The sequence below is a fragment of the Meleagris gallopavo genome, chromosome 2, assembly GCF_000146605.3.
Source record: "Meleagris gallopavo isolate NT-WF06-2002-E0010 breed Aviagen turkey brand Nicholas breeding stock chromosome 2, Turkey_5.1, whole genome shotgun sequence".
NCBI classification, from domain to species: Eukaryota; Metazoa; Chordata; class Aves; order Galliformes; family Phasianidae; genus Meleagris; species Meleagris gallopavo.
Window position 1 is genome coordinate 33,985,796 of NC_015012.2, and position 12,387 is coordinate 33,998,182.

General features: G+C 38.4%; 1 protein-coding gene and 1 long non-coding RNA gene across 2 annotated transcripts; one reads left to right on the forward strand and one right to left on the reverse strand.

The window, feature by feature from the left end:
* Positions 1-811: 811 nt before the first annotated feature.
* Positions 812-10,079, reverse strand: LOC109365987. Its single transcript, XR_004158862.1, has 2 exons — positions 9,991-10,079; positions 812-1,852 (listed from the first exon to the last, which is right to left on the reverse strand). It is a non-coding gene; the product is annotated as an uncharacterized LOC109365987 (long non-coding RNA).
* On the forward strand, positions 1,864-10,007 carry LOC100548533 (potassium channel subfamily K member 16). The gene is made up of 5 exons (XM_003203919.3): positions 1,864-3,258; positions 5,435-5,549; positions 6,077-6,243; positions 8,466-8,631; positions 9,771-10,007. Exons 1-5 carry the CDS (start codon positions 3,046-3,048, stop codon positions 9,992-9,994), a joined length of 885 nt encoding a protein of 294 aa, XP_003203967.1. The 5' UTR covers positions 1,864-3,045; the 3' UTR covers positions 9,995-10,007.
* Positions 10,080-12,387: the final 2,308 nt, after the last annotated feature.

Here is a 12,387-nt window from a genome sequence, read left to right on the forward strand (position 1 = left end):
TGGAAACAGTTTGTTTGTGTCTGAAAAAATTATTCTCCTTATCACAACGGTATATTTTCTAGCCTTTGAAGCCAAGTGAGCTCTTTTGGGTACATTTATATTCATTATCTGTTCGTGTTTAGGAACTTTTAGGGACTGTAACAATAGCTGAAGTAACTGGAGAATCCTGAATCCTTTGATTTGCTACATGTAATCCACATAAGGTGATTCATGACCTTGATTGCAGACCAGGGTGTCATTTTGGTTCTTTCCAGGTGGCTCAGATTTTTTCTGGAGAAAAATCTACTAGATCAGTCCTATATCACATCAGGGCTGAGGGATGAGATCATAACTCAAGGAATAATCTTAGAGGTCACCTTCAGATCTGTATTCAAAATACATAATTCATATATATTTGAATATATATTTGAATATAATATATAGTTTTTATATATACAAAATATTTATGAGAATTCACTCCTTAGATTTGAAACTAAATGCACTCTTGTTTTGATGTTGGCAGGAACTATAGAGCCTTGGAGTAACAGTTTCCAAGTTTAGCTACTCTTCAGAGTAGTGTTTTTCCTTCGGGATTTTTTATTTCTAAATTTTGTGAACTCAGGTTTTATTTGTTTTCATAATCAGAAGAACATTAAAAAAAAAAAAACAATAAAAGAAGGTAGATCAGACACTGAGTTTTGTCATTCTGTCATTAAAAGGGACCGACCTGCTAGCATTGTTATTTTGGCATACTGGCAATACCTTATCATATTCCATGTGTCTCCCAAAGTTCTCTTCAGCTTTTTATTTCCCATTAATTGATTTTGGTTGCTTTTTTTTTTTTTTTAATTGCTTTTCAATTAATAGTCATTGTAAAGATGATAACACCTCTGAAAGGCATTTAGAAATCATTTCACTCAGCCAAACAAACAGGATATATTGCTAACATTACAGTACTTTAACTAGGAATACCTGAAGTATAGAAGTAAGCACAACCTGACAATTTTAGTGTCTCCATTTTCAAAACCTTCAGAAAAATAGAATCCTTAATTTAAGTCTAAATTGACACTTTTTCCTTAAGGCACAATATTTCTGGCTAAATGCCTCAGCTAGAATGCCTTGTTGAACTGAACAGAAAGAGCAGAAGGGGACATAGAGAAGATTCAGTGCTTTATTTGTTCATTAATAACTTAATAGTTTAGGACCTTTAGAAATATACTTCAATTGTGGGAATCTGTCTTAGACCAGCTATGTGCATACATTTGCATCCATTACAGAAAATCAGAAGGCATTCTCTTGGACTGGTAGGAGTTGGTCTTACAAACACAGCAAGTATTTGGCTCTCTCCACAGAGAGCCCTGCCAGTATTACAGGCTGTTGTGCAATATCTCAAGCTCATCTACCCTTAATATTTCTCAAGGAATGGAACAACAAATTGTATCTTTTATTTATGGAAGACAGCATATAGTTCTTGCTGGATACTCCTAAAGTCATTTTCAGTCACCCTAAGTACCAACTATGAGAAGGTCTTCCACGAGTAATAGATAGATTTGACATCTCTGTTACTTCAAAGCAGTTTGGTTCATAATGTTGGTACATATCAATGCCCCTGTAGCTTCTAGTTACTACATTTCATTTCATCTAAGAAAAACCATGCAAAGCACCAAGGTTTGAGTCCTTGTGTATTGTACATCTATTCTAACTTCTTTCTGTTCTCTAGCCTCAGCAATAGAATGGTCCTGAACAAATTAAAAGATCTTCTGGGAGTTGTCCAACATACCCTTCGCTGTCCAGAGTGACAAGAGGCCTTCTGCTGACAATCAGTCTTTCTCTTCTGGGTGGGATGTGGCTAGAAACTCAGGTCAGATGGATGCTGCAGGGGATTTCCCAGAAGATAAGAAGGGAAATATTCTTTTCAGTTGTTTTCTCTGAGCATTATGTCTTGCTCAAAGGCAGGTAAAAAACAATCTTGATCACAAAGGAAGGATATCTGCATTCAGAACATTTTAATGGGAAGGGAGCTTTACAGAATTGCAGTCCTAGCCACATGGCCTTCTCATCGTGAGTGTATGTGTGTGTGTTTTCTTTCAGAAGCAGTTTGGCATGGATGACTCTAGCTTTAAGATCTTCCTACAAAAAATATGCTAGCCCAGCTAATTTTCAGAGCATGACAATCATTAAAGCTCCCATGAGTGAGCCTGCAATACTTTTTTAGCTAATGATTAACCTGAGCCCCCTCCCCCATTTCATATGTGGATAAAAATGAGAAATACAGAGACTGAAAGCAGCAAGCATGAGTGGTTCCTTTCCTAACTCCATGGACTAAGAGGTGTTCAAGTATGGAATCTGACAAAGACTTCAGGACTATCAGACAAGGCAGTAAGAGGGCTGATCTTTTTAGGGTAAAAAAAGAAAGAGAAACTGTTCTGTGACCAGGCTGAATTCAGAATGTTTATGAACTTCATCACCCTACTTTCTCTGCTACCATCAACGTTTGTGTGGTACAGACGGCTGCAATTGAATGTTCCATTTATTCAGCTTCATGGTGTTCTTAGTTCTGGAGATTCTGTTGTAACCAGAGAGTTTATAGTGTTTTCTTGTACAGAAGTCTAGTGTTTAGAATAAGGCTTTATTTGTCAGTACTCTCAGAGTCTTTTCATGGCTCTACATTCATATCATTTAATGGGTAAGTCATTAAGCCAGTTTTATTTCAGCTTCCCAGCCTGGAAGACAGTACCTGTCATAGAAGGCTTGTGTCCAGCTTCATTTGTTTGACTGAGATCTTTGGATAAAATTGTTTTCATAAGAGGAAGATACTATGATTTACGTACTTATTAAGTCATAAATATTCTCTATTCTGGATAGAGAAAAAATGAGGAAGGGTAAAAATTGCCTGTTGTAAGTCTCATTTTTATGGGCAGAAAATATGGTTAACCATATTTTCTGTTAAAAAGATCTCCAGCACAGTAGCTGGGAACATTGGTGAATGATTTCTGGGTGGCCAGGGTAGTACATATCCTGTGAGCGTAAACTAGTAAGTACTGAGCAGGGACTGGCAGCAGCAGCATGCCCTTCCTCACAGCACCCAACTGGCAGATCAGCTGGACTCCACTGCTGGTGCTAGGGTATCTCTTTTACCTCCTCCTGGGTGCTATGGTGTTCCAGTTGCTGGAGAAGCAGGCAGAAACCCACTCTCGGAACCAGTTCCACCTGGAGAAGCTCCAGTTCCTGCAGAACTACACATGCTTGGACAGGCAAGCCCTGGAGCAGTTCATACAGGTAAGAGGAACAGGCTTCCATTATTTTGGCTCAAACATTATTTTTGCTAGAAGCAGTGATACTATTTTGGCGAATATGCATTGTTCCACAATGTTAGAGGACTAACTGTCCAGCAGAAAGACAATGCTTTCTCAAGCCCTTTCATGTATCCTTTTATTTTAACATATTCATGAACACCCAAAAAACAAAAACTGCTGATGAACCTTCATGCTACCTTAAAATAATTTCATGGTTTGTAGCCCCCTCATTAATTATTGCAGGGAATTTTGCATGGGTAGAAAAAAACTCACAAAAAGTAGGTTGTCCTTCTAAGGTATTTCAACCCAAACCTGTGCAAATTCTGCCTTTTCTTTCTACCTGAGATTGTCTATTGCCCGTGAATGCATCCACCAGAAGCTGTGTAATTTCTCATTTACAATAAGTGCGAAAGAGCTCTTAGCTCATATTCAATATGAGTTGTCAATTAATAGCATCGTCAATTACATTTTAATCTATTCCTCAAAACAGGCTGGAGATGAATTGCAAGCCTTTACTTGGTATTATTATGGGCAAATTCTCTTATTCTAGTATTATAAGAATTGGGCAAAAAATCCTTGAATTATCACTTTCTTCATGAAGAATAAATGGATTTGAGGAAACAGTGAACTTCCAGTCAAAAGGGGATCAGAAGGCATCCGAACTTTGTCTACAAGGGCAATGATAATATTCTTATGGAATATTTGGCTTTGTCCAAAAAAGGACTAGAGTTTTCAAGAACTTGCATGCCTGAAAACATGCCTGTTTCTTTCCAACTACATCAGTGTTACCTGTCCTTCCCTTCCCTCTGTGGTAATGACACTAAAGAGGAAGACTCTGAATCTTACTCTAAACCACACTTGGATACTTTATAGAATTAAAAGGCTTAGTTAAATCTCTGGTACTCTAGAAACCTTAGGCAGGATTCACAGACGTCCAGATTCTCTTTCCTCCAGTGGAGCTTTCCTTAGCCCTGCCAGGCCACTCAGACTATCGCATTTTGCTGCATCTCAGCTGAATCATTTCACTTGTCAGCTGTTCCAGACAAAACCAGATGAGGGCACCAAATTATCATACACAGTGCACCAAGCCTTAGTGTATTCAGCACTTAACCTTCAGGGTGAATGTGGAGGTGCCCTCTCACTGTCGTTTATAATTCCTCTTAGGAAGGTTGTCCAGCTCTTACTAATAGTATGGAATTGAATTCCACCAGATTACATCTCTAACTAATGCAGGGGAGCAATCATTTAACTGTACATTTTAACTGTATGGTGAATGAGACCTGTCCATCATGACAGGTTCCAGCCTAAAAAGTGAGTGTTCATGCTGTGGTGAGACATTTGGCAAAGTTATGAAGTTTGTGATGTGGACTTTAAAAGTGACATCTGAGAAAAAAAGAGGTTCTTGAAATTCCAGCCCCTGTCCAGATGGCAACCTGTTTCATTCAGAGAAATCCTCAGGGAGAACAAAGAAACACATTAGTCATTAAGGCAGCTAATAAGATGTTTGATATACAATCAGGAGCTAGATCTCTTTTGCACATAGCAGTTTGATCACCTGTTAAGAGTTATCTGAAACAGTAAATCTCTAGACCACAAGAATCTTGATATTGATTAAAAATTACTGGGAACTCATAGCCAAATAGAATAATTCATCCTCACTAGTATTTACATGGACAAAGATGAAACGAGAACGCTCCTCATAGCCTTCACCACCGGAACAAACACACATTTACACATGCCCAAATTTAAATTTGGAATAAAATGACTACACCAGGGAAGGAAAGGAGCTATATGTATTTTTTAAGGCATAACTTCACTTTATCTTCCAAGTTTGATGACCCCCAGGGACTCCCTTCATTCCTCTCCCCTTAGTCTTCAAGTAGTTGTGGAACTGATTCTACTTCAGTGGCCAGTTCTCTGGTGATAAGAGTTCAAGTTCCTGACCAGCTCTATTTCAGAGTTTTGCCACATCAGCATAAGACCTCTCTCGGGTCATTTTACTTAAGCTCTGCCCTGTTATCTGCACTATTTACTGCTCTGCTTGCTCAAGATGAAAAGTAATATCTACTTATCTGCTGTGTTTTTTTCTGACATTTTTTTTTTTTTGTTGATGTGTAATATGTGGCTCATCTTTGCTCCCTTGACCTCTTCTGCCTCAGGTCCTCATGGAAGCATGGGAAAAAGGAGTCAACCCAGAACAAAACTCTACGAATCCCAGTAACTGGGACTTCAGCAATTCTTTCTTTTTTGCAGGAGCTGTTGTCACTACTATAGGTGAGGTACTCTCTTTCCTTATAAATTGGGGTTTCCTCCAGCTATCCTGCAAATCCCTGAGAAAAATAAAATGAGTGTACAGAATACACCTACAAGACAATCTTGACTCCTGCAGGTTATATTTTCTTAAGTGTTTCAGACAGTACCTATTCTTGTGTTTTCATCATATCAAACCTGCAAAAATGGCCAAGTGCCTCTTTGGTATATGTGATATGACTGTGTACATGCACAGCAAATTCTGAGGTCGCTTTGAAGTACTCAGTTGCATTCACTACCAAATCAGACTTATGGGAAATCATGGCATTTGTTCAGAATGGCGTTTTCCACATTAAATGTTCTCTTAGCAGTAGTGAATGTGCAGGGCTCTATCATAAGCTATAGCAATATGTAGGCAGAATTCATTGTGCAAAATCACAGGCCTATGTGTCCTTGAAGCTTAATGAAAGTGAGCTTCCAAGACCGAGAAATAATGGCCTGCAGACCAACTATGAAACCTTTTCTTGTAGCTCTTTTTTCTTCTGTTCCAGGCTATGGTAACCGGTCCCCCAGCACAGTGGCAGGACAGATCTTCTGTGTGTTTTATGCCTTACTTGGAGTGCCGCTCAACTTGGCCTTCCTTAACCAGTTGGGGAAAGGCCTCAATGCTCGTTTGATTACTCTGGAAAGATGGGTGCAACAGCCAGGCCATGACCAGGTACAGCATGAATCTAACATTTCTTCCCCACTAATAGAAACTATTTTCTCAGAGAGGTAGTGCAGCTGCTAGTTTGGATTTCCTTGAGTGTGTTTGCATCTTTTTGATGTAAACATTGACCTCTATATCAGAAAATTGATATGCTATATTTATCTATGATAGCTTTATAGTAATTTGCTTTTTCCTGAGGAACTCCAGATTTGCATTTTTAAACGCTGATTCAGCAAAACTGTTAAGCAAGCATAGCTTCAATTTTCAGCAGGGTCTTTAAGTTCTGGTGACTTTAGCAGAGCGTATTCATATGCACACATTGCTGAATTAAGCTCTTATTATCTAGCCTATGCTTATTATCTTATTATCTAGCCTATGCTAACCCAGAATCTAGGTCTACATTGTGCAAAGACAACTTATTTTTATTGGCCTGCTAATCTGGCTTGAATTACCTTCCCTGATTGTGCCAGTAATTTAGTACTTCCTTCCTTTTTTTTTTTTCCTTCTTCTTTTTTTTTTTTTAATGTAAATAAGCCATCCTTCTCTGTAGTTACAGTTTGTTAGTGAGTCACTGAATTAGACCAGATGTATTGGAATACGGGAAACACTGATAATATGAAATATGTGAAGGCCATTTGTAACAAAGTTAGTGCACATTTCTGAGTAGAAGGTTCAACGTGTTGACCCCTTTAGATACTGAAAAGGGAGATTAGGTATGTTAGATATTTTGAAACATTTAAGATTTGTCTCATGTGTCTTTTTTTCCTCTTTCTCATTTGTATATGTCACTGAATTACTGCATTCTTTACCTACACAGGGAAAGATTTTCTGATGAAGATATATAGGTATCATCAAATGCAGTTAATTTATATAAGCAAAACGTTTCTTAACTGCCTTATCTATGCCTGTTCCTCAGATACATGTAGCTCTTCCACCACAAGTGGAATGTTTGTATATCTGGATCTTTCCTGAGATTTTCACTGCAATTCAGGGATGTGATTTTTTTCTTTTTCAAAACTTTAGTTATCACTCAATTTTTGACAGAACTCCTATGACCAGATGAAGCTTTGGAGCTTTATCTGCTTCTTCACTCTGAAGAGCTGCTACCAGGAAACCATTTCACCTCCTTATAAACACAATTTAATTGTGCTTTCAGAAATCAATTAAAATCAATTCTTCATTCCTGACTTACTCTCCTCTACCTTGTATGTTGCTACTAGAAAGTTCTTAAAAGCCAGGACAGTATGTAGCATTGTGAATTTCAGAGGTTTATGCAATCTTCGTTATCTAATTGAGTGCAATTACACTTCTGGAATAAGCTAAATGAGAACAGAAATCAACTACAACATGTTGATAAGTAATTCTCAAAATGCTTCCCGAATGAAGTTAAACGATTGCCATGAGTTTCCATCAGACTGTGCAGCACTAATCAAAAGTTCACCAGAGCCATGACTGTGTCCCCTGGTAACCCAGGAGTTCCTGGTCCTCACTCCTTAGATAAAACCACTGAGCCATTCCCCTGTCCATGACCCATCCACAGACCATTCCGTGTATCTATCTGCTGCAGCCACATATGTTGTAACTTAGCAGGCCTTAACATCTCCCAAAAGACAGGCGTTTGTAATGAGAGACACAGATCTACTCTGCTGACAGAAAACAGCCCTGCTCTGAATGCTTCTAAGTTTAAAATAAAAGCAGGCAAACTGACTTCATTCAAATTTCATCCAAACATATTTTTGGCTGAGCTCTTGCAAGCCACTTTATAAATCTTTGGAAGCAGTCACAGCAAAGAGAATCCTAATTTGTTCTTGCCAATCTTTGTATCATGAGCTTGGTGCTATTCCTGAAATACTGGATCCAAGTGATTACAAGAGCATCTCCATTTAAATTGAAAAAGTAAAGTGAACATTTCACTCCTATGGTTGCTATAGTAATTTTGAAAATATGACTCGAGCACACTTCAAAACTCATTGCAAAAAGCTTTAAAACATCTTTCTTTTTCCCATTTTTGAGATACATACTTTTTTAATTCATGATTGGGTACGATATCTGTGTGAAGGATAAACAGCAAGGTCAGCCTGTAGTTCACAGAAGCATTGGTTTATCCTTCTCTTTTTGGATACAGCTCCCAGCAGGAGTAGGTTTATGCTTTAAGAGCAAAACAGACACAGTAATTTCCACTAGACAGATGATCACTGCTGTTTAGCTGATATCTTCACTTTATCTTTCAGGTGGTTCAGAGACTGGCCGTGGCTGTCTTCCTGACTGCAGGGACTTTGCTTTTTCTAGTGTTCCCACCACTGGTTTTCAGTTATGTAGAAGGCTGGAGCTATGGAGAAGGCTTTTACTTCACTTTCATCACCCTAAGCACCATTGGATTTGGGGACTATGTAGTAGGTAATAATGAGGATACACGTGGTAATTTTATCTTTTTGCCCACATTGTCACCTCAGTGGGAGGAACTTTGTTGATATTAGGTATTCTAGCGAAAGCCTAAGTACAGAGAGCATAGATAACTATTCCCCTGCAAATATGGTATGAGAGAGAGAGAGTGCTGATAATAATGAGGTAATACGTGACATGGGCATTTTTTCTCTTAAGCAGCTAAGCTGAAAGTCACCATATTCATTTGATGTATGACACTGAATACTCATTCAACAGTGACTATACCCAAATTGGAATGAATGTGATCCATAGGTGACAACTGGAATATCAGTGAAACCTCTGACGTCTTTGAGACATCCTCTCCTAACAGTTATTTGTTTCAGCAAGTGCCTACCATTCCCAATACAAAAACCAGTAAAATATGAAACTCTCAGTCCTACTGACAGTGGGAAGAATATTACAAACAACCCCTAGAGAGCTGTGGAAATAAATGAACCCTTGTGAGAGTATGTAGTCTTCAAAGATCTAGGCTGAAACTTAGCAATAGAAACACATGAGGTATCTTTCCATGCACTAAATGGATGGCTGTGGTGCTGTCCTGCATCCACATCAGCTGCACAGATTAACCATTTTCTGTAAATACCAAACCAGGGGTTAAGATTTCCATAAGCACTTAAAATGGCTGCACTTTCCAAAAAGTATACTTCAAATGATTTTGAATGCTAGCAAATGAAGTATGTCATAATACAAAAAGTAATGAGTATATCACTGTGGTAGAAAACCAAATATTTTAAAATCAAATGAGATCTCATGTGGGTTGCTTGAATAAAATTTGGCTAATGTAGATTCAGAAGTAGATTTCTAGCATCGTTTTTTCCTTGTCAGCAGTTGGAAACACTCAGCTTTGTTCTGTCCTAATTAATTTTAGATTTTTCTCTTTTTATTATATACCCTTTGCTCCAGAGATTTTATGCCAACTTTTCAAAGCTAAACCTAAGATTTGGAACAAGAGGAAAAATACTAATAATGCCCCTAAATTACACAAACTTGTTAAGCTTATTTGTGTGGGGAAGGGGAGGTTATGACTGTGTGTGTTGTCTATCAGACCAAAGCAGTCAAGATTAATACGTGAGGTTTCCTGGATTTTTCAGGCACAAACCCCAACAAGCACTACATCCCATTCTACAGAAGTCTAACTGCAATTTGGATTGTTTTTGGCTTGGCCTGGCTGGCCTTGGTCTTCAACGTGGAAGCTGATTTGATGGAAAAATTCCTTCAGCTCAAGTGGCACAAGCCTGACTTAAGCTTGGCAGAAGGATCCCCAACCAAACTGGAAGATGAACCCAAGCAGCCCAGAATCCACATACTTACCTGAGCAAAGAACACAGAGTAGTCTTGAGGGAACACCTTTTATCTGCATCTCACACTACGGAAGCTCTGTGGATTAAGGATAAAAGTACATGTTGCAAACAGTTTCTGGAGGAAGAAACTTTTACACACACTGTCGAGGCATCAGCCAATTAAGATCTCCAAAGAAGTAAGCATGCATGGTAAAGCAACTGTCCCAGATTCATTTTGTACTTGTCACCCAACAAAGGCAACTTCCCTCAAAGTAATCAATTACTATCCTTTCTCTTTTTGTATTGGAATCCTGTTCTTATGGTCATTCATATTCAAAAAATCCAAGGTGAGTGCCTCCCAGCTCCCATGAGAAGTGCTGTTACTAAGAATCACTGGTGGATAAAGTCAGGTTCCAAAGTCCTCTTTCATTTCCAATTAGAAAACAAAGATAACCCCAGAGATAACAATGGCAATGACCATCTGTTTAATGGCATCCATTCAGTTAAGATCTGTTTGATATCATCTAAAACTAGAGATTTTCATTTAAAATGATAACATTTCTTTCATTTCTGAGCTAACATGCTTCTCTCTTAGATTGTGTAGAACTTCTGTGTCTATCCAGCACCAGCTGAACTGTTACACTTCAATTTAGAGTTAAATGACAAGTCAGAGAAGGTCCTTACCACAGTTCATTTCACAGGCACCTGAAAACAATACGTTAAACTAAATCTCAGTGCGAGCAAGATTCCTTATTTCCAATCAGATCACTATTATTACAGTCTGGCATTTTCTTGGGCTAGTTCAGTGAAGAACTATCATGCACAAAATAGGACTGATGTTGTTCATTTACCTCTAAAGAAGGCTGATAGACTCTTGTGTTAAATCTGATCCTCAGTCATTCGTGTGGCATTGGCAGTGGAACAGAGAGATTGGTTTTATTGGTTATCATAAGCCAAAAGTAACAGCAGCCATCTCCAAAGAGAAAGAAAAGCCACAGAAGTTTGCCCAGGCAGCTCATAGCAGGCTTGCAACTGGGATATCAAACTGTAGTCATGCTTCATATTAAGTAAGCTGTGGAAACTTGGTTAAGCAATTATGTGTTCACTCTGAGCATCATACTAGATTGTTTGTAATCATCACTAACACCTTCTGTGGATATGCTTATAATAATGTACATGCTGCTATTTGTTCAGTGTGTCTTATTAACCACCAACTAATCTACTTAAAACTCACGTTAAGCGGAACTTTAATGTAAAGTGTGAATGAAATATGACTGGGCATGCAGACTAAACCCAAGGTAGCCTTTGGCTGGCAGGCTACAGTAATATCAGATGTCAACATTTCACGAGATATTTGATTTCATTCATATCACTTTGATATTTCATTTTAGGGAATTGTCCATAAAACATGTAGATACTTGTGTGTAGGTTACAAATCTCTTCTCACATACTTGCTGTGCTAAACTTTCACTTCTGAGGAGAGTCCAGCCGGCTCTTGCATCTGGCTCAGTGCTTGTTTGCTTTCTTTCTGCAATGCTAATTACTGACTCCTGCTCAGTGCAGCTTGGCTGTCAAATCTGAAATGCCAGCATGTAAGAATGCCATCTATACCTTATTCAACTGATTTGAAAACTGAGCTCTCAAATGCTTATCCATCTGACACTTCTTTCACATCTTACCACTACTTACTTCACAGATTTTATCTCAGTCTCTGCACTGATTTTCCTCAACAGTTCCCATAAATTTGTGCAACAGTTTTCTTTGTAGCCTGGTAGCAGACAGCTTTGTCCTGTCTGGTTTTTTGTATCTTCACAAATCTCCTGAGAAACATACTTTCTTGATATTCTCTCTTCCTAGTAATAATGTTTGTGTAGGCACTTGATAGCATCATCACCATCGCTATACCCTATACCTCCCTTGTGTCATAAGACACTTCTGGCCCACTTGTGTGAAAGACAAAGCTAAATTTTGCTGACCTTCATATCCAGTCAGTTTCTTTCACCTCTCTTTTTCCATGCCACCTTGCTTTATCTAATCACAGCCAGCCATAAAACATGCAGTAGTCTAAAGGTAATGATATAAACTATTTTATAACATGTTGCATGCCATAAAAAGTGATAATGAGGTTTATCAGAGAAACAAAGCATGTGTGGACTACTTACTGGCAAAGAGTTTTTAAAACCTTTCTTACTTGACATCCAACAGCACAGAGTTTGAGCTCATTTTACCTCCCCCCCATATTGCTTCTGTACTTCGTATTGGTTTTGCAAAGCAGCAGCATGATGAGACTATCTTCTGAAATTTTTGCTTCTAACTGCTTTTAGCAAGGCTGACAGTAGCTACAGTAGTTCACAAATAGTTCACTTCTGCCTGCCAGAATACTCAATAAATGAAAAAATAAAACCAAAAACCCACCAGAAAAAAAGAA

Excerpts from the sequence above, each read along its gene's own strand:
- LOC100548533 (XM_003203919.3), top strand. The coding sequence starts at position 3,046 with ATGCCCTTCCTCACAGCACCCAACTGGCAGATCAGCTGGACTCCACTG. Across the intron at positions 3,259-5,434 it reads CCCTGGAGCAGTTCATACAG|GTCCTCATGGAAGCATGGGA; the intron begins GTAAGAGGAACA and ends CTTCTGCCTCAG. Across the intron at positions 8,632-9,770 it reads ATTTGGGGACTATGTAGTAG|GCACAAACCCCAACAAGCAC; the intron begins GTAATAATGAGG and ends TGGATTTTTCAG.